The sequence below is a fragment of the Musca autumnalis genome, unplaced genomic scaffold (genome assembly GCF_047663935.1).
Source record: "Musca autumnalis isolate F117 unplaced genomic scaffold, ASM4766393v1 scaffold_1, whole genome shotgun sequence".
NCBI lineage: Eukaryota > Metazoa > Arthropoda > Insecta > Diptera > Muscidae > Musca > Musca autumnalis.
Window position 1 is genome coordinate 329968638 of NW_027411644.1, and position 22003 is coordinate 329990640.

At 34.6% G+C, this 22003-nt stretch overlaps 2 protein-coding genes and 1 long non-coding RNA gene across 11 annotated transcripts; 2 read left to right on the plus strand and 1 right to left on the minus strand.

Moving 5' to 3' along the window:
- Window positions 1–2345: 2345 nt before the first annotated feature.
- Window positions 2346–5696, plus strand: LOC141390449 (uncharacterized). The gene is made up of 2 exons (XR_012409359.1): window positions 2346–2659; window positions 2711–5696. It is a non-coding gene; the product is annotated as an uncharacterized lncRNA (long non-coding RNA).
- On the minus strand, window positions 4722–12056 carry trbd (ubiquitin thioesterase trabid). Of its 9 annotated transcripts, none has more exons than XM_073963393.1 (11): window positions 11877–12013; window positions 11443–11581; window positions 8848–9229; window positions 8117–8777; window positions 7807–8059; window positions 7633–7737; window positions 6950–7568; window positions 6644–6888; window positions 6348–6559; window positions 5910–6058; window positions 4722–5849 (listed from the first exon to the last, which is right to left on the minus strand). In XM_073963393.1, the coding sequence occupies exons 3-11, from the start codon at window positions 8973–8975 to the stop codon at window positions 5771–5773; spliced, it is 2451 nt and encodes an 816-aa protein (XP_073819494.1). In that variant the 5' UTR covers window positions 8976–9229; window positions 11443–11581; window positions 11877–12013; the 3' UTR covers window positions 4722–5770. The 9 variants fall into 9 exon arrangements, with proteins under 9 accessions (XP_073819494.1, XP_073819491.1, XP_073819489.1 ...); XM_073963390.1 differs by having other exon boundaries at window positions 11443–11584; XM_073963388.1 differs by having other exon boundaries at window positions 11443–11691.
- A 5483-nt stretch (window positions 12057–17539) lies between these two features.
- On the plus strand, window positions 17540–20644 carry LOC141390448 (uncharacterized). The gene is made up of 3 exons (XM_073963399.1): window positions 17540–18290; window positions 19441–19528; window positions 19594–20644. Exons 1-3 carry the CDS (start codon window positions 18162–18164, stop codon window positions 20052–20054), a joined length of 678 nt encoding a protein of 225 aa, XP_073819500.1. The 5' UTR covers window positions 17540–18161; the 3' UTR covers window positions 20055–20644.
- The last annotated feature ends 1359 nt before the right edge of the window (window positions 20645–22003 follow it).

The following is a 22003-nucleotide window of genomic DNA, read 5'->3' on the forward strand; positions in this document are numbered from 1 at the left end:
CAATTTTGTCTAATAGACAACAACTACTTTAAGTACGACGAAACTATATATACTCAAACATATGGTATGCCAATGGGCAATCCACTATCGCCAACAATTGCCGACATTGTTTTAGACACTCTATTGGATGAAGTATTAAAGGAATTAAGACAAAAAAACATACAAATAAAACTTATATCAAAATACGTTGACGATATATTTGCCATAATAGACAGAAAATACATGGAAACAACATTAAAACTTCTCAACTCTTATCATAATAAACTGCAATTCACTGTAGAAATGGAGATTAACAATAAATTACCATATCTAGATATGACAATCATCAGAGACAAAGACCAAATTAAAACAAACTGGTACAGCAAACCAACTTCTTCCGGCCGAATGATCAATTACAACTCAACCCAGCCGAAATCAATGAAAATAAATACAGCTAATAACCTAATAAATAAAATATTTTTCCTTAGCAATGAGGAATACGAAAATATTAATAAAAACAGAATCACAGAGATATTACTGAAAAACAATTATCCGAAACATACAATAAACAAATTAATAGATAAAAAATTGAAAAGCCTAAAATACCATCAACAAAAAAGCAATTACAAAGAATCCACACATTTTTACAGTCTCCCATTCATACCGAAATTGACAGATAGAAATGCATTAAGAACAATAACAACAACAAACGAAAGCCAAGCCACCATAGCATACAAATCAAATGACACTTTACATAGACTATTTTCAAAACGAAACAGAAGCGACAAATTAAAACAGTGCAATGTTGTTTACGAAATAACTTGCAATGGAAAAGAAGGAGAGCCATGTAATAAAGTGTACGTGGGTACAACAAAAAGAACGCTAAACACAAGAATAAATGAACATGAAGCAGATGTGAGGAAAGGAAAAGAAAGCACAGCACTATCACAACATATTAAAGAATTTGGACACAACGCTAATTTCTCAAATGTCAAAATACTGGACAGAGAACAAAGAGAAAATAAAAGATATACTCTTGAAAGTTTACGTATTCAAGAGAGAATATATAAGTCCATCAACACCAAAGAGGACAAAGACAATACTAAATTGCAATATTCTGTTGCAATCATTTAAGTTCATACGGTTCTGTGATTTAGGTTAAGGATTTGCTGCAATATTTTTTATACATTATTAGTAATTATTTTTTTTTAAATTATACAAAATCTGTGTTGTGAAGTCCCGTTTTTTATATAACAAGAATAATAATTATTGGAAATGCTATAAAAACTAATTGTAAGTAAATTAAACCAATGATCAAAAAGCTGTATAAAACAAACATTGTATTTTTGTCAATAGGATTTTCTAATAAAAACTCCTGAAGAAGTTGGAAAGTCGCCAACGAAACGTTGAGTAGATAATGAAATAAATTAGTTTTATTTATTCCATCACATAACTGACCAAATCAGCCCAGTGAAAACCACTTTATATTAATAAATAAACACGGTCATAATATCCACAGAACCCTGTTTTATTTGGTACAAATCGTACTGGGGAATAAAACAACGTCTACAAGGAGATTAGTTAAATCTAATTCCGTAACAATACTTATTTTATGTTTCTTCTTTAAACCGACAACAAATACAGTTAGTCAACTAAATTATTGCAAACGATGAATTTTTAAAAATTTAGATATTTAATTAGGAATTACTACAAGTAATTCTTTCAATAATGTTGGACAATTATGATTTACTTGATAATGACAACATCAAGCCAATAAATGCAGAAATCGGTCGGAAATAACAAAAACAACGGACAAAATGGATAGGTACCTGGTACCATGTCAACTAAATAATTGCAAAATGAATGAATGTCCAATAAAATCGTGGGATTTTCCCCGCGATTTTTTCCAATTAAGGATTTTTATGACTTTTATGTTATGTGGACATGTAGATCCATAATTTTTGATCATAAATAAATTTTTGTGTGTGTAACATAGACAGTATATTCATATTCCATATTATGGAAGATATATGTATTTCTAACCGATTTTTGTACTTCTTGGTTATATTTTGGATTGTTTTAGTGAATATCATTATCCCTAAATTAAATTTCGGTTAAATAATTCTCTTTTAAGATCTAATTGTGGTCCTTGGAGGTCCAATATACGGTTATTAAGACCTGGTACATTTTTAGTCGATCTGGCAACCCTCCTGATCGAGTTCTGCTGTAGGAAATATTCATTGTATGGGTCTATCTTGTATTGCCACTAAACTTGAGTTGCGTTGTCAGTTGTCTGCGCGACTGAGACGAAATGTTGTACCATTAATGTCAACTCAACTGGGTGGTCGATAAACATGTTATCGATCAGTGTTTTTTCAAACATGTGACCTCTATTCGCCAAAAAAAATAAAAACATTTTAAAAATAATTGCGCTTTGGATAACTCTTTTGTGTATTCTGGTCAATATTTTAATATTTTGGCTGAGTTTTCGAGCAAATTTGGAAAACAACCCAAGATTGGAATATAACCTGCCCATTGAATCTTCGGATCGTCAAGTTTTACAAAAAATGATAAGTTCGGTGGAATTATTTTTTGATGATGAAGAAAATGTACAGGACATTGCATCTATTAGAAGAAATTTGAGGAACAAGTCGAATCCATTGGAATTGCCATCTGCACTGTAAGCTGATGATCATGTGGAAAGATCTGTATAATCAGTAAATTATTTCAGGTTTAAGGCGTATTTTTGATTGCCAAAGGATGCCGTAGTTTACGTTGTGGAAACGTTAAAGGATGACTTCAAATTAAGTTACAGATCAACAGCAATACCCCCACTTTTAAAGGTGTGCGCAGCGTTGCGATTCTTTGAGGACGGAAGTTTCCAAAAGTCCCATGGAGGACAAATTGTGTGTTTCGAAGTTGACAGAGGAGGAAAAAAGGCAAAAAAAAAACATTTTTATTCAAAAACGAAATGTAGGAGGATGTTCGTCATTTGTACTTAAACTGAACCTACTGTATTTGTCACCAAATTAATTTGCAAAAGATTTGCTGCTGTCCGCTCCAAAGGCGATAAATTCACTTATTGTGATGGACCACCACCAGTGTCGTTGAAGTTTATTTTATTTTGAGGCATTTCTTTTTCAACTTTGCTTTAAAGTGAATCCAGACTCTGCCACTCTTCAGGTGTTCGTGTTGGAGGTTCATGGCTGTTCAAACTGTCCGAAATGGACCTCCACGCTTCATCCGCTGTGGCTTTGGTTTCACCAAAACTCCTGAACTCCTCGGGCTAAGTTTGGATTTTCACTCAGTTTATCAATTAATATTTCGAACTGCTGCTTTGTCGTTATTTTCACCATATTGATACACAAAATTAATTAATGATGCAAAGAATCAATAATTGTTAACAAATTCTTTATTTTTCCTTCTATTTTACTTCTTGTTTCTTCGAAAATGTTTACTGCAACTGAAAATTTGTGGTTGCTGAAAAACAGCCGCTTCGTCAACTGAGATTCGCAACTTCAGTTGAGAGTTGCCATACGTAGATCAATTGTGACAACTGGCAACGCCACTCAACGATAATTGTTATCGATGATCGACCCCGTAATTGATGTCATACCATCTTGGTAAACCAACTATAGGACGTTGTTTACATGCAATATGATCTGATACCCCTTTATCCATATGGTAACCCTCTTAGTGAGGATATCCCATGCCTAATATTGCTGATACTTGTTAGCAACTAATCCTTGTTAAGAATGAAATTCATAAAATGTCATGATTTTTAAGCATTTACCGAAAACATGGGGTATTTTGGAACCTAAATTACATTTTGAAAACATTTTCTTGGCACCTTGCATTACATGCCATAACGCATTAATTTTTCAACGGCTTTTCTTGGTTTTTCCCATTTTGGAAAGCCAACTAAATTTCCTACTTGCTAACTGTATATAATTGTAATGTTAGGTGTCATTTACGCAGCCTAGAGCACAAGGAAAAACATTTTACTGTTTTTTAATGCGTTTTTGTCACACTTAAACCACTATTACATAGCCATTTGTTAACCGATTTTAAAAATCTATGGCTTGTTCGAAAGGCATTAATCTCCCCTTTACAGTGTTATTCTTTTGGTTATTATTGTTGAACTAAGCGGGTTAATTTTTTATTTATCCATTCATTTTGGTCTTAAATAAGTCGACCAACTAATTTTTGCAAAAAACCCGACATTTTTATCACAACTATTTGTAATTTTTTAGCAATTAATGTATGAAGAAAAGTGTTCGTTTTCTCAGTTTGAAAACAATTACTTGTCAAACTGTAACTAGACCCATGAAGTCGGGAGTACCGTTATGTGGAGGCTACTCCAAAACCTGGGCCTAGTCGACAATTTGTCTGTGGGGGTTATCATGAATGAAATTTCCCCGTGAGTTTCGTCTTTCCGCCGTTGCTACTTAAGGGAGAAAGTGAAAAAATTCACGGGGAATTGCCGTTCATGATAACCCCCTGTATCATTGGGGTTCATAATTTTGTTCTTATAATATTTTTGTTAAGAAGTTACAACATATCTAAAAAATGATGTCTAAACAGAACGTCATTGTCATTTACCATCATACTTCTTCCGTAAATATCAAAATTATGCGAAAAGGGACGTTAAGTAACTTAAGTAAACCTTACCTGCTAGTATGTATTTTTATAATACGAAAACGAAAAACTTACTCCATTTAACTTACTCCAATGCAATTACATTTTGTCTTTAACATGATTCAATGTTTTATTTGTGTATTTTTGCATATAGTTTTTTCTGTAAGTATTTAACTTAATCTGTTTTTTCTCTCTCTTTTTATATTTATTTATTTATTATTTAATAACATTACCAACAAAAATAACTCTTTGTGTTTAATAATATAATTTACGTCTAACCCTTTTCCTCTGCATCATCAACGTTTTCATCTTCTCAATTTTCGTTTAATAATATTATTATCAATTTAATCATTTTGAAAAGTTCAAAGAAATAAAATAATATACGATAATATAACTATTAAATATTTCACATCTTAAATACATATTCTCTTCATTAATAATGTACGGTTAAAAAAAGAGTTTTTTGTTTTCTTTGTATAATCTATTTATTATTTACTGCTTTTAAAAATGTTTAGTTTTTTTCATTTAAAACGGATAACGGGCACTGGTGACACACAGTTTGTAATTATCCATTTCATAACCTTGTGAACGAATGGATTTTGTGTGTTGTTGTACAGGTGGTGGAGGAGTAGTCATTGGGAAATATTGGGGCATAGAATTTTGCTAGATTTTAACAACTAAAACATGCTTGGAGGACATTTTAATTTTTATTTCTGCTACCATTTCAGTTTTAATACTTGAATCCGCTTCGTTTCGTACCATTACAAATTTCGCTCTGATTTTGTTTTCATTTGCTCCCTTGTATAATGAATTTGTATCCAATAAAAATTATATGTATATCTTTTTAAGTAATTCGTACATGGGGTTCTGTTGTGGCTTCTATTTTTCTTTTGGGGTTCTTTAAAAGAATTTTTGTATTTTTGTTTCTGGTTTTCCTATAACTTCTTTCAATAATTTTTAAATAATGCATTTAATGTTGTTATCTTTTCTTTAAGAGTTTAGTTAACTATTTCAAAAAATTCACTACGAAAAATTTCATTTAATTTTGTTTATATATCAAATATATTAATTGTATCTTCAATATACTTATCTATGCAAAATGTGTTTGAAGTGTGGTTACTTATTGACTCCAGCCGACATATTCCCTCTTTGTTTACTCCTCGTCCGAATCGCCATCGCTAGAATAACCTATTTGCTGGTGTCTGCGTACAAAAGGAGCTGTGATAACTTGACTAGAGAAAAAAGAGAAGTCACACAAATGATCGTACATTCATATTTGTATTCTTACTTACGCTATTCTACGATAATGATTTAACCACTCTTCCAGCATTTGGGCAACTAGTAGAGGACGCTTGCGTAGTTTTTGCTGGGCCACCAATAATCCGCCGTCGGTAACACAAACATCAAGCCATTGGCGCATTATAGCTTCTTCTCGACCCATCTATACGAGATAAATGACAAATTTCCATAAGTGATCGGAAGATAGAAGCTCTAAAGAATGGTGACAACAATGAAGAACTGTTTTTTTTTTTTAATTTCTTATTTTTTGTAAGATTAACAACATCAACCGAAACAAAATGAGCACTTTGAATGAAGGCCATGTCTTATAAACAAACGCGACAGAAGTACTTTCCATCAACATATAAATTGTATTTTGATAGAATGAAACCATTTTGGCCTTTGGTGGCAATTTTCTAAATTTTTACAGAGTATTTAAATGAAATACTTACTTCAGATTGCTTGAGAAAATGTATTGGCAATAGTTTCGATTCACAATCCATTAATGGTAAATAAGTAACATCCTCCGGTTCATCGCGACGCAAATCAATTCGCGCATATGGTTCCATTGGTACCAATGCACTAAAATGTCCCCTGGTATAACCTAAAGCAATTGGCGATTTTATGCAGAAGTTTTGATCCCAAAATAACGGTAAATATAAACCTGAAATGTAGTTTAGTTTTACTCACAAGTTCAATACATATGGAAAACACATGAGTTTTTTATTAAAAGACGAAACCCACTCACCTTCGAATCTAGCAAATCCTATGTCTTCTCCTCGAAAACTTTTCACATACTTAACACCATAAACTATGATGGGCCTTCTTAAAATATGGGCCAAAGCAAAAATATGCAATTGTTCCAATGATGCTCCTGGCTGGCTAGCTAGCGACAGCAATGTGGACCAGTCTTCTTGCCATTGGGCCTCTTCTAATGTAAAATGTAACATAGATGCCTGCACCATTTCATACTCTTTCCAGCGAGAATAAAATCTGAGGTAGTAATAAGAAACCTAATGAGGATACAGCGAGATATGATATCCAATACACTTACATGGGTGCACATTGATGTAAACTATCTGCTAATGCCCTGCGTAATATATTATCTCTATCAAAGACTCCCCAAGTGGCCTGCATAGCAGAATCTAAGAGACAGTCGCCGGCACTACGATTCCACAATACCATTAGGCGCGATCCCAGGCGTGCTGTTATCTCCAAAGACCAATTTAAGGCCGGCGGTGGATTCTCCAATTGTTTTTGGGCATCACGATCTAAAAGTTCATCATACAGCTGCTCTTGAATGGGTAAGGGCAATTCTTCAATTTCAGCTGGTAATACAAATGTGGCATGTTCCTGAACATAGGTACAGGGAAACATAGATTTTCGCATGCGCAACATATTGGCAAAATGTCGGCGAATATCGGAGGCAAGGTCGGGTGCAACATACGATGGTACTCGTTTAATACCCGGACCAGAACCTGAAATTTGTGCTAATAACATGGGCAGCATTTCTTCCCGATGAAATCGTATAGCCAGGTGGATTAACGTATGTCCCACATCGAATGCGGAGTTACGGTTGAGAGCTGCAATTTCAGTGCTGGTTAAGGATCGGGCCGGATTGCCGCCACATGAAAGATACGCTTCGACAGCACTGTAGTTATTCTCCACCACGCCTAGTGAAAATATAATAATTTATTTCAAACTTTGGATTCTAATCAGTTGAATATCTCGAATTACCTAAACAAGCATTCAACCATTGCCAGTCAACTTGACGTCTTATTTGTCGTATTCGACGTTCCTGGCGTTCTTGCATTGTATCACAGTTATTTATAGTATCAGAACCTGTAAATAGTAAAACATGTAGTGACTATCTCCAGTTTAAACCTATTTTCGGCACCGCTGCGTTCTTACCAAGTTGGTAAATATTTTGTTGTTTGTTAAAGGAATTATTCGATGAGACGGTATCATTCATTTTATCACTACTACAGGTTATATTATTTTGATTATTACTACTATTTCCAAGGACTCCTCCACCGCCACCGGCTGCACTGGCATTATTTTCAATGCTATTATTGGCAGTGGCAGAACATGCACTGTTATTATCACGAGGATTGCCACACATGGAACATTTGAGACTTTTTGGGAAATTTTCATAAGTACAAGTCTGAAAAGAAAAGAATGGTTAATACAAGAGCAATTACTGAAAAACGTTGTAACATACATTGCAGGCCCATTTTTTGGTGTAACTTGTTGCTAGTTGTGTATTTGCGGAGGTGGATGATAAGCAGGTGGTGGTGGATTGTGTCTGAACTGAAGTGTTATTGGCGAGATTATTGAGATGTATAGTCGACGATCCCTCGATTGGACTTAAACGTTGAGCGGCTGCTGCCGCACCCGCAGCACTGGCCGCACTATTGCTGGCATTCATTTCTGATTCAATATTTGTTGCTATTTGCATTTTGCTAAGCCTCTCTTGTAGGTGATGCTGGTTGTTACTCGCCTCTACTGGGGAGTAAGAGTCTATGAATGATTTTGTATCTATAATGTCGCGTTCCATTGCACTATGTGCCATTATGGGCGAAGAACGCTGACTTGACACTGAAGTGGCTCCAATTTCTCGCGAGGGACTTGTGTCTGTTGTTGTAGCTCCTTTCTTGGTATAACATTGAACACAACGTATACTGCGGGGCCAATTCATATAAGTACACATTTTACACGACCACTTGCAATCGGTATCAGTTTTAGTCACCACATCGTCAGACACATTATGGGTATCCTGACGTGAACAAGCAATCAAACCCACTGGCTGGGAATCAATAACTTCCGCTACGGCACCATGAGCCTCCCCTTCGCCAATATAGGATGTTTGGGGTGGGCTTAGTCTAAAAGAAATAAAAAAAAAACGATTACTATTACTCGGTAATTGACATAGATGGGCGTTTAAATACATACCGAAATATATCCTCATTAACCATAGGTTTTACGCCTTTACACATGGTACATTTTATGGCGGAGGGGAAGTTTTCATAGGTGCAATAGTCGCAAGTCCATTTCTGTTTCTTCAAATCGGGGTCGCACATGTTCAAATGTAAGCTCTCTTTATTCTTCCTTCAGTGGAAAGGACTTTCCAACAACCGTCTTTCAGACAACAGCAACGGCTTTTTGAAAGCAGTGGCTGTGCCTACGGATATTTTTATAGACTTTTTATACCAATGTGAAGTCTGTGTTTCAACGATTCAAACTTCGACAGCTTTTAAATGTCGTCTACACAACTTCCTTTTAGTAATGTTCCCAAAACTTAATAAAACTTTTGGGATGAATCGTTGACAAAGAGCTAAAATATAGAAAGAATTGAATTAAATGTCTATATTGCTTAATATTGTATACTATCTAGTAAAAGAAATTAATTCTCTATCATGGGATTACTGTGAGGCGTCCCTTTTTTACAATATACTATACATTTTATTTATCAATGTTTTGATGCAATGCAAGCAAACATTTACTTTCCCTATCCACTGTTTTTGTTGGCAAGAACTAGACAAATGATAGACTGTCCTTGTTCTATTTAAAACAGACAAGCTCTAGAAAGGAAAATGATTACGTCACAGTTTATCTTTTGACATTGCCTTGCCGCCTTGCCATTTAACAGATTGTTTATTTCACTTTTACTTTGATTTAGTTTTCATAATATATTGAGCGTGTGTTTTCTTTTTTAATTGTCCCATCTTTAGATAAAAACATTAGCTGGTAAAAATGAATGTAGTATGTTCAACAAGTATTTTGGTAGGCTCCCTAACACGTAAATGCTTTAGCATTCATTTTTATTGTGATGCAAAGTGACGTGAATGCTATAGCATGCTGGTCGGTCAATTTTTATTCGTGTACCTGAAGTTTTCGATTAATATACCTAATATAATAAATAAAAACACAATAATTACAATAAAACTAATTTCGAAAATAACTGGGTCCATTTTGGTCACCTCTCTGAATTAGTTTGCGTCAATTCAATGGCTGAATGCACAATTTTGTTATGTTGTTAATGACTTATTAACAAATTGTGGTTAGTTTTGGCAATTGATACAAATAAGTTATACAAGGACAAATGAGACTTCTCTCTTGGGTCCCACCGTGGCGCCTTGCACACTGAAGGTCTTGGGTTCGATTCCCTGGCCAGGCAAAGTCAAATTTTCAACGGTGGCAACAAAATACGCCTCAGTAATGTTGGGTGCAACCGTGGTGCAATGGTATGCACACCCGCCTTGCACGCTAAATGTCGTGGGTTCGATTCCCAGGCCAGTCAACATCAAACACTTTTCAGTAATGTTGGCGACATTTTCTGAGTATTTCAGCCTTGTATAACATCTCTACAAGTGGTGTCTTAGACACGCCGTTCGACTCGGCGATAAACTGTAGGTCCCATATCATTGAGCTAATATGAATCGGGGTGCACTCATTGATATGAGAGAAGTCTCCCCTGTCCCGCCTGGGATGTTTGTGGAACAATTATTATTATTATGTTGGCGACATTTTCTGAGTATTTCAGCTATTCGACTCGGCGACAAACCATATGATAGAGCTAATATGAATCGGGGTGCACTCATTGATATGTGAGAATTCTCCCTTGTTCTTACATTAAGGAATATTAAAATTATCATCTTATGATTTCATTGAGAATATATGACATGTAACTTATGACATTATCTGAATGTTGACTGTGTATTAATTGTATTTTGAACAGCTTTAATAATATTTTAGCCAGAAAAGACTTTTGATTCAATTTGCTATTAAACCATGACTATCTTTAGTACTATCATCGATTCTATAAAACATAAGGTATTGAATTGTGCAGATCCCGCCTAGAACTGAACTTCAACCATTATATCTCAATTTGCCAAGTAGTCAGATCGACAAATTGAGAAATTTGTAGAAGCAGAAGCAATTAACATTCATTGCTATTAATTAAATCTTCCATAATGTTCCATTTTATAAAGCCAATGTCTCCATATTTTTAATTATACGCAAGTAGAGCAGTCTCATCGGGGAAATAAGAACATTTCAAAGTTCAAAGAATTGGCTTTTAACAAAACGTCACAATTGACCTTCATAAAAGCATTGTGATTCTGCATTGACTGACAGGAATCAGAGCATCCCAATGACAACACAACGGCATGGTACCATTATATTAAGGTATTGGTTGAACAAATAACTTCCTGGTCAATTGTCGTCTTTGTTTCGAGCAAATGATTTGGATTCGAAATACGCATCTCTTCATTTATATTACTACACAAACCATTCAAACGCACTTATGACAAATCTGTTTTGTTTATAAATAAAAACACTTCCACTAAAATGGCAAAAATTAAAACGACAAGTTTGGTGTAGGCGTCTCTGTGTATATTTTGTTTTCATGTTGTTCAATTGCTTCATTCCATGTTTTGTTTTTTGGTGTGTACTTTTTGAGACTCTCATCTTTTTTTTTAATCGACAATTGGAGGTGCCCTCCGCCTTCACTTGTAAGGTAGGCAATGAATTTGAATTTGCACTTACATTTTTGCAAATTATTTGCCATTCATTCCCGTCTTCGCGTCTCAGCCTTCTAACCAAGTATTTACACTAGTCACTCACACCAATTCTCGTCTTACTTTTCGCTTCTTCTTCCTTCTCTCTGTACTCCGACCGAAACAAACTACTGCCAATAATAATATGATGAAATGTTATTTTTACTTGATTTAACAATTAATTTTACACATCATTCCTTTTAATTTGAACCAAACACAAACAAAGAGGCCAAATTCGCTATAAAAAGAAAAACACTTCAACTTTCACTTTGTACTTTGTTATTATTAGTTGGTACAAAATTTTTTTCCACTTCTTTCTTCCATTATTTTTCTTATTTACATTGCTGAAAAGATGATGTGTTACAACATTTCCCCTGTTCACGATCTTCACCATTGGATTCCTAATGAATTCACAATATTTACCCCTTCTGTGACGACAATTTTAATTATTTCATGATTGAATTTGATGTTTTGTAAAAAAAATTGGACTCGCACTCGCGTATTTGTTTTTTCCTGCCTAGTTTTTTTTCTCATTCAAAGCTTCTTCTTCTTACTAATGCAAGGTGACACGATAGCCCCTCTTCATACTGCCATAAATACAACAAGATAAGACATTTTTTGTCATCATTCTTCAGTGAATGGCTTTTTAATTTAACATAATGTTATTTTACGATATGGTGAAATAAAATTTTTTTCTTTTATACATTTTTACGTATTTAACCGAATTTACCGATCCAATTGACATGGAATTATTCTTGAATAGATCCTTGAACTCATAAATTTCGTTTCTGATACCATTAAGGGGAGTACACACCATCAGTCAAAACTGACAGTCAACGAACTTTTGCTACAATTTTCTGGCAAATAAAAACTTTTGTTTAGCTAATATTGCTTGATATACAATATGTAAAGTATTATTTAGAGATTAGGAAAGTAATTATTCAGCTAGACTTTGACATTAACAAAATAGACCTCGATGACTGTCAGTTTTGTTGGCCGGTGTGTACACTTTACATGAAATGTTCCTCCTTGGTTGCGATTTTGAATTAGCTGCAACCTGTTAATGTCATGTTCACACGAGCGTTTCAATTACGTTGTTTGCCTCTCGAACGACGTACACGAATTAACCCGTTTCCACGACATTAACAAAAACATAAACAAAATTTCCTTCATTTTTGTTTCCTTGTTTTCACGGAAATTTTAACCGAAACCACATAAAATATACATTAAATGAATAGGAAAAGCAATAGACTTTCCTTCAAATGTATCTTCTATATTTAACTACACACATTTCATACATTTTTCCATAAATTCTGAATAATTTTGCATTTTCAATATATTTTTTACAGCTGTGTTCCTTTACTTACCTGAGGTTACCATTTGTTACCATTTTTAACCTGCAAAGCGTTCCTTAACCCCGAAAAGTGACAAAACTGGAAGCAATTTTTAAGAGAGTGAGAGGCGAGAGAGAGCGAAAATGGCTTTCTCTTCTACCACAGGCTACCAGCAAAATTTCTGCAGGTAGAAAATGGCAGAACTGATTTTTCGACTTTTGTTTGACGATTATTTCACAAAATGGACGAAAAATCGAAGAAAAAGTCGAACACTGACAACACTAAATTAAAAATTGTGGAATAAAAGACGAAAATTGATTTTTTATGTTTTTTTCTGACATTGCTGCCGGATCTACCATTTTTCCGTTCCTTTACTTTTCTGGTAAAAATGTTCATGAGAGAGCAATTTTGAACAATTTTGACACTTTTCTCTTTTACCACTCTTACCATTAAAAAAGTAAAGGAACAAAGCTTATATGTTTCTATTTTTAAAATTAAAGAGAGAGACACATGTCAAAACAATGTTTATGTATACAGACTTTCAGTTATTTGTTTCCTTTTTGTTTCTGATTTTCTACGCGATTTTGAACTAATGGACAAGAAATGTGTGTGGAATTAAGAAGGAAATACATCCATCTTCCTTCTGCATCAATATAACATGTTTAGTTCATTCATTTCCATTCATCTTTTTCCTTTTTTCTAAAAATTTTTGTGTTTTCTACAAATTTTTTAATTTTGAATTTAGACATGTCATAATTATTTTTTTCGATAAATTCTCTCATTTGTTAGGGATGGGACATACTTTTTCGTCGTTCAGAGAGTATTTCTAATCGAACAACGTAGAAAAATCGTCGTTCGTTCATAGAATTTTGTGTGGGGAAATAAGTAATTTATTCGTAGTTATGGGTCGAACAACGAATAGAGAACGAACGACGTACCGTGGAAACGGGCTATTAGGGTAATGTTTCTATACATAGTTTCGTTGCATACATTAGGTCTGTACGATAACTCAAAAGTTTGTACAAATTTGTACAAACTTTTACAAAATGCTGTTCGATAACAAACTTGTTCAGTATAAGAGAACTGGGAAGTCTTGCAAGTAGTTGCAAGAACTTGCAAATACTTTTTACTTGCAAAGTTATCGAACAGGCCTATTTTGTCTAGTCTTATTTGTTCTATGTCTTTGCAATATGGCAACGCCGCCATAATTATCACTTCTCTTTTTGCAGAATAGATTGTAGTTTTTAAAAGTCTTATCTTGTTGTATTTATGTCGTTGGTCTTTGGTACTGCCAAAGACATAGAAAACATTTCGAAGAATTATTTATAAAATAAAGAAATAACAACTTAAGTTGCGAACATTTTTGCGGAAATTCACAAGACGGAAATTTTTAGTGTAGTGGAGTTGGAGTCCATGTCGAAAGCTGAACTAGTGATGGAAGATAACATAAAAAACTTTAGGATGATGAAAGAAAATCAGACTATGTGGTTTCGAGTCCTTGGCTTTCCTTTTTCACTTGCAAATAATTTCAGATCATCAAGCTTAACTCTAAACGAGAAAATTAATAAAAACAAGTAAAAAAGTATCAGTCGGCTTTGCCGACAGAGATATACCTTCAGCCTGAATATATTGAAACTTTTTTTTCCCAAAACACGTATGTATTTAGGGGGTTTTAAAAATTTTGGGCGTTTGAACAGACAAAAATGTTGATTAGGATTAAAGATCAAACGTTTTGCGGAGAAGATACAAAAAGGAATGGATCGACATTGACCATTATGGAAGTGGATCTCCAGCCACTACATATGGTGCCATAGGGGGTTTTTACACCCGTCGGGCTGTTTGCTCAAGAAGTATGGACTTGCCCCTGAAACAACTTTTACCATCGCAATTGAGGCAGCGAATGCAAGCTGCTTCAACAAAAATCAAAGTGATTCGAAAGCAGGTCTAAAAGTGAACATGTATCCGAAATTTTGTGTGGGAGGTACCGGATGGAGTGGACAAATATAGTCCATATTTGAACCTGATCTATATCTGGTAGATATATTAGGATGTGTAAAGTATGGTCCAATTCGGCCACTCTCTTCAAGAGTTATCGTACGCACAATTTTTCCGAACATTTTTGAACTTTTGTGGGGGAGGTACCTGAAGGAGTGGACCGATATGGCTTATCTTCGAACTTAAACTATGTTTGGACAAAATATTACTAAGGCCAAACTTTGGACCGAATCGGCAGACCTGTTCGAGAGTTATTTTGCCCTCCAACCTCCTCACACGGTGTCACAGGGGTTTTTTTGCAACTTTCAGGCTATTTTCTCAGGAAGTATGGACTTGCCCCTGATGAAACTTATACCGTCGTATGGAGGGCAGTGAATACAAGTAGCTAAAGCAAAAATCAAAGCGATTCGAGAGATGGTCCTAAACTGAACTTTTCCAAATTTTTGTGTGGGAGGTACCCGACGGAGTGGACCGATTGAGTCCATATTAAAACCTGATCTAAGTCTGGTACACGCTCCACGATGGGCAAAGTATGTACCAAATCGGTTACTCCCTTCAAGAGTTATCGTGCGCACAAATTTTCCGAACATTTCCGAACTTTTGTGGGGGAGGTACCGGAAGGAGTGGACCGATATAGCTCATCTTCGAACTTAAACTAAGTTTGGGCAAAATATTACGAAAGCCAAAATTTGAACCGAATCGGTTCATCCGTTCGAGAGTTATCGTGCGCTCCAGCCAGCCAGACAGACAGACAGACGGACGGACATTGCTCAATCGACTCCAAATTGTCTGAAACACATTTCGTCCAAACATACTTGGGGTCTAAAACCATTATTTCAATGAGGCACATTTTGCCCGTATGAAAGTGTATATGAGGAAAAGTCAAAATTTTTTAGTTTCCATGAAGCCAAGGTTTGCACTATTATAATACGCGAACTATTGTAGTTTGCCAGTAACTATGACTATTACTGGATTAATTTAGATGTTTTTGTACAAAGCTCAAAAATTTAGCAAAAAAATTTAATTTACGTGGTAGTTACGACCGCGTAAAGGAAAAACCATAGGTAAAAACACGTTGAATCTAAACAGGTTTTTTACATTGCTATTCGATTTCTGATTAAACCATTCAAATGACGGACATCTGTCCAAAGTAAAAGTTGGAGAATACAAAATGAAGATTACACTTCTAATGTATCACTTTCCAAAATTTCCACTGCATCCACCTTTTATGGATGCTGACATTTTGAAGCCGGATTTCAGGTGTTTTTTGTATTTTTTATGTAACTGGGACGCGCATTCGGATATTTCGAAAAACCAATTATAGGACTAAAGAACTCGCGATTTCGCATAATCTGATATGTATATTAATTATGTAGCCCACACAGCAGCAGAGTAATCTACTGCCAAAGGCCAAAATTTAGTGCGATATTTTTTCTAAAAAACCTATTTTTTGGGTACAGTATTTACAATATCGTTTTGAGTGTGTTCTAATATAAATTAGCATTTGACTTGTGTCCCTTATATCAGTGCTTTCATCAAAGCAAACAGATACATACATATACCGCATTTCGAATCCTCTCCTTTGTTTATATACATTTTTTATTGTTGCATTGCAGACGAGGCATTCTGCGTCATTAAAAATATTAATACAAAACAAAAAGTCATTTTCAAATTCTTCCCTCCACATATTTGCTGTACAACTGCAAAATCTTTTCAGTGTACCCAAAATTCAGTACAAGACTGAAGTAAAAAAATCAAAACATTTGCTCTCTTACTTTGCGTTCGGGTCGCGTGTGTGTGATTTGCCGAAAAACTTCGTAACCATATCAATACCTACGAACGGGTTTGCTTTAGACGGATTAAAAATGCAATCCGAAGAATGCATATAAATTCAATCCGAAGCACTACATCTTAAGCCGTGATTTGGATCGGAAATGGAGTGCATCCTAGCTGTGTGCTGTGGAAGCAAAATGGAGAGCATTCTAGCCGCGCGCTCTCTTGTAAAATTCATAAGTGAATTCATAGGAAAAGATGTACTCCAACAGCACTTGTACTGAACACTTTTAGTGATTCAACTGCATCCGCGGATGCAAACTTTTTGCTGGGATAAAGGAATGCCATAGCCTCCTAAGGGAGAACGCAGGCGGATTTGCAAAGAGGCGCTGGCATTACTTTATAATTTGATATTTGGGGAAGCAAGCGACGATTGATTCTGTTCTGGCCTTTACCTGTTCTGGCCCAAAATTTGTACAAATTCATACAAATTTTACTGAATGCTGTTCGATAACAAAATTATCCAGCAAAAGAGAGCGAGTTTGGAGAGATTTTTGGAGAGTTTTGTGACTGAGAACTTGCAAATTTTTGCTGGGAAAATTTGTCCCGTAAAATTTGTAAACAACTTGAAATGTTAACACTTTTGACATCGAAAATTTCAAAATTTCACTTTTTTAGATTTTAAAGCGTTGTCATATGCAATTTTAAAATTTGTGTTTTTGTTCTATTTGGTTTAAAATATGAAAAGAAACAAAAACAATTTTCACACATTTTCGGAAACAGCTGACTTTCTTGAAAGTTTTTGCAAAATGTTGTTCGATAACTTTCTGGAATTTTTCTTGCTTGAGAGAGTGAAATTCTCTGAGAGAGAGGTTGCTGGAACTGACTGAGTAATTATTGCAGGGAAAGTTATCGTACAGACCTATTGTCAACATATGGCGCTATTCCAAAAGTCGATTCGATTTTTAAAAGTCGATGGAAAAGAGGGAGATAGAAAGAATGACAAAGAAACAGCAAGAACTCAAAAGACAGTCTCGATCAACAAAATTAAACAATAGAAACAAAAGAAATTGATCATCTCCACAACAACAAAATATATTTAAATAAATTCTTGTATTGTGCTGCTTTAAACTTGAAAATTCGCTGAATTGTTACATAAAAACACTGATCAATAGTTTTTATTTGTAAACAACAAAACAAAAGATCGCTTTTATAAACAAATAACATATAAACACGAAAATCCAAAATGTGCATCAAAACAAATGAAAGAAAGAAAGTAGAGATGTGAATTGTAAATTTCTTTATACGGCTTCTGGAACATATCAACAAAAAACATTGAATTGATTTGAAACATTATAATTGAATCATCACGTATTAATTAATTCGGACATATTAGAAGCCTGAAATTTTTGTTGTGAAGACACAAATTAAGTTAAGGAAATTATCGAAATTATCATCAAATATCGTGCATGTTGTCTGAGTCTTTTGCTCTCCTTCTATTCATCGCATTTCATCCGTAAAATAACAAAGACCTTTATTGTTATTATTGTTGGCAGAGGGCTGTCAACCTCACAACACAGCTATTATCTTGCTTGCGACACCCAAAATGAGTCTAAGAACTCGTTATTTAATATTTTCAACTTTCTTTGGAAGTTGTATTGCGATCGGTTTAATTCTGGGTAGTTTAACGACTGATAGTTGGGTACGGGCAACGCCAAAGCGGGGAAATTCGTCGGTAAGTGTATGATTTGAAGATATTTAGTTAATAGTGTTTTTGTACTTTTCTGTTTTATTATTACACACAAACAAATGCTGTGGAAATTGAAACTTGTTTTAAGTAAAATTATAGCAATAAATTTGTCGACATATTCCCATGCCTTATATAAAAAGCACACATTATGGAAACACAATGGTTGGTCATTTTTCTTGTACGCCATCGAATACGGGTGGACCTCGATTATTCGGAAAAAAAATGTGTCAGGTCGCTATGGACTCATCCGATTGAGGTTGCTTCCTTCCTGAACCCGATTAAGACAAATCGAAGAACAACAACAACAACTTTTTCGAACATTTTGCATACAAATTAAAATATGGGTTCAGCAACATTTCTTTTTAAATGTTTTAAGATGCTTCTGAGTTTATGTTCCGTTTCCGTAGTTTTAAAGCGATATGTATTTGTCTTTGTTATGACCTCTTTGACATTTTTACCAAAAATTGGAGATATCCACACTTTCCGAGATATGGAAGTACTACAAGTAAAAAATTATCAGTCGGATTATCAGCCGACAGTGATACATGCTGATTCTTTGCAAATGGCTGCAAATGTCTGAATTATTGTGTTTGATAACGCCGTAATACTTAACAAATGCGAATCTATGTATTTGAAAATGGCATAATTGCGCATTTTAATGCAGGTAAAAAGCAAACTTTTGTATATCATTTTAATTTCTGATGCATTTAGTTGCATTTTCGAGGAACAATGTATGAGTGTGCAACTAAAATATTTTGACGAAGTTTAAAAACTATAAGGCATCTGACGATACGGAAGTCAGCCATACCGTCAGCCTGTATAGGATGCGAACTCTGTTTGACAAATTCATCATAAAAAGGAGAAAATGGAAGAGGGTATGGCACACGTTGAGGAAAAATAAGAAAAATAAGAAAAGAAGATGTCTTGTGAAGGAATTAGAATCCAACGGAAAATCATGAAGTAACCCCAACTTTAAGGGCCATTATTATATGTGTTCTTTTACTATCTGACGGATTTGAAATTAATTATCAGATGAAAAAACACGTACAAAATTTCTTTTTTATATTTCTTCATATAAAATCTAAATATTCTTCATATGAAATCTAAAATAATTTTCCAACTATTTTTTTTTTAGGAATCAGCTGGTGAAGTTAATTTTGGATTATTTTATGGCAGTAAAGTTTTAAATTCTGGATTTGGAGAGCGCATTACACCAGTTGAAGGTATGAAGAACTATTGTTGCTTTTTATTAATTTTCAATTTTAATATTTTACCGAATTTCTTGCAGTCTACACTTTCATACAAACCGAACCGGATTCTATGAACTTTTGGCTTTGGCTTTTCACAGCCTTAGGAGCCGGGCTTGGGCTATTAGGTTGCGCTATTTCAGCCATAGCTGCAGTTTTCAAATCGGCATCTGCCGCCAAAGGGCCCCTTAATCTGGTTGTTCTGATTGCATCAAATATATCCTCAGCTGTTACGCAAGTCGTTGCCTTTATCTGCTGGCTTGTGCAATTCATGCAATATCTACAGCATAATGTTCTGACGGTAGCAGATCATAAAAATCACTGGTATAGCAAAGGCTTAGCCTCGCTGGGCTATAGTTTTTATATGGTTGTACTATCAACTCTAGTCGTTATAATAAACATCATTATACTATTATACGCCCGACACTGCGATCGAAGAGATCGCCAACGTTTGGAGCCGCCAAGTGAAGAGAAGAATCAATGTGCTATAATGTTGTACTAGAACCATGACACGCACATCACTCTATAAATAACAACAACAACGCTTACTCGAATAATGAAAAAAAAAAATTAAGCAACAATGAGATTTATTGTTAATCATCCAAGTCCATATACACTTTTGAACATTATTCTTTACTTACTTACCCACACATCTACATGGGGTTCAACTCTGTAACATTCCTCACAAGAAAACAATTCAACAAAAAGACTTTTGTTTGCCTTTATTGCCGTAATATACACAATTACTTATCTCTATATACATAGCTAGTTACATATACGAATCTCACTATGGTTTTACATTGAAAATTCATATCTATTTTTTTAATTTTAAGCTTTGTGGTATTTATTCAGAAATATTTTCTCAAGCCTTTATTTATGCATTTATATTTAACCTTTGTATGTATTATCGCCCTTAAACTTTATCTAAGAAATACCATTTCAAAAATCTACATTGAATTAAAAGACTTTTTTTACTTAATGTATGCGAGTTTTCTAAACGGTATTTAAGTCATCTTAAACTGTTAAGTTTATTTTTTTAATATGTAATTTTTAATATATAAGAATAAAATACGAATAAATGAATTTGTTAAATGGCGTGTTTTCATTCAATCGGTCCCCCGACAAACTTCAAAGGTACTATTGATGATGTAACTACAGATGGGCTGACTTCCGAAAAGTCAGTTGCTTTGTATTCGAGCATGAAACTAGGGGTTCTTAGATTGAGTTCCATACTAGAATACTTTTATGAAAGAAATTGCAGTAGTGGGGAACACGATCTAAGAACCCCTAGTTTCATGCACGAATACAAAGCAACAGACGTTGCTCAAAGGTACTGAAAAGTATGAATGTGATATTGGAAGATATGGGGACAACTCTGCGCTTAAGGGCTTTTCGAGGATTATTTTGAATTCTATGTGATTCTTATTGCAATGATATAATTTTTGTCGCGGGCAAGTCAATGTTCCCTAGATCTAAATAATCCTACAGTGACCAACTAAAATCGCTGGTTAGTGAGATAACTTTGGAAAGGAATGACTGCCAACATTAGATCAACTTCCAAAATGGACTGTGCCAGTTCATTCCTTCAGGTACCACTTCCGCAAAAGTTCAACAATTTTGGTCTTTATTTCATGTTCCATACATATACAATGGTTCTATATTTCTGTCGGCAAGTTCATACGTCCAGTTCTGTTTGAATTTACCAAAAACAATAAAAATCCACAATGTTTATAATTTTGTACTATTTTTATCAACCGTGTAAAAGTGGAATATTGGGGAAAAGAGACAAACTTTGGTATCACCAAAGTATTAGTTTTGTGGTTTCCCCAAAAAATGTCTTATTGAAGGTAATGTTTGAAAAATGAAGTTTTTTTTGTCTAAAATGTAATTAAAACACATACATAAAAACTGTGGATCATCTTCGGTCATATCAAGTGGAATTTCACAATCGTCTTCTCCTACCTTGTAATGTATGTACAGGTTATGTAGAGCGCAACACACATTACCCCCCGTTTACACATGCAAGTGACAGTTCGAAAAATACCAATACACTCACACAAATTCACTGCCACACCAACTAACAACCTCACTGCCGACAAAATTTCCTTGTCAGTAATAAATGTAAGTGCTTTGAAAGTGACTTCAATTTTTTCCGAACGTTTACACATGCAAGTGTGAGTTCGAAAAAATTGAAGTTTCGACTATATTATGTATACACAACTGTCTGCAAGTTACTTGCATGTGTAATCATTGGGTTAATAACATTTGCGTCCTTCCATAGGTTGTAGTGGAGTTTTCTTGCACAAAGGAGACAGCGCCAACGGTTCTTCAATATATTCAATATTAGCATGTTGGAAATTTGATGGCAAGGTGGTTGTTGTCAATGATGATGATGATCGTGGTGGCCACAAGGATAATGATCGTTGTGGCCACAAGGATGATGATCGTGGT

Coding starts and splice junctions, on each gene's coding strand:
- trbd (XM_073963387.1), bottom strand. CDS start 8,975: ATGTGCGACCCCGATTTGAAGAAACAGAAATGGACTTGCGACTATTGC. Junction 6,560..6,643: donor AGGATTTGCTAGATTCGAAG/GTGAGTGGGTTT, acceptor ACTACATTTCAG/GTTTATATTTACCGTTATTT. Junction 6,059..6,347: donor ATTTTCTCAAGCAATCTGAA/GTAAGTATTTCA, acceptor TATCTCGTATAG/ATGGGTCGAGAAGAAGCTAT.
- LOC141390448 (XM_073963399.1), top strand. CDS start 18,162: ATGAGTCTAAGAACTCGTTATTTAATATTTTCAACTTTCTTTGGAAGT. Junction 18,291..19,440: donor CAAAGCGGGGAAATTCGTCG/GTAAGTGTATGA, acceptor TTTTTTTTTTAG/GAATCAGCTGGTGAAGTTAA. Junction 19,529..19,593: donor GCGCATTACACCAGTTGAAG/GTATGAAGAACT, acceptor AATTTCTTGCAG/TCTACACTTTCATACAAACC.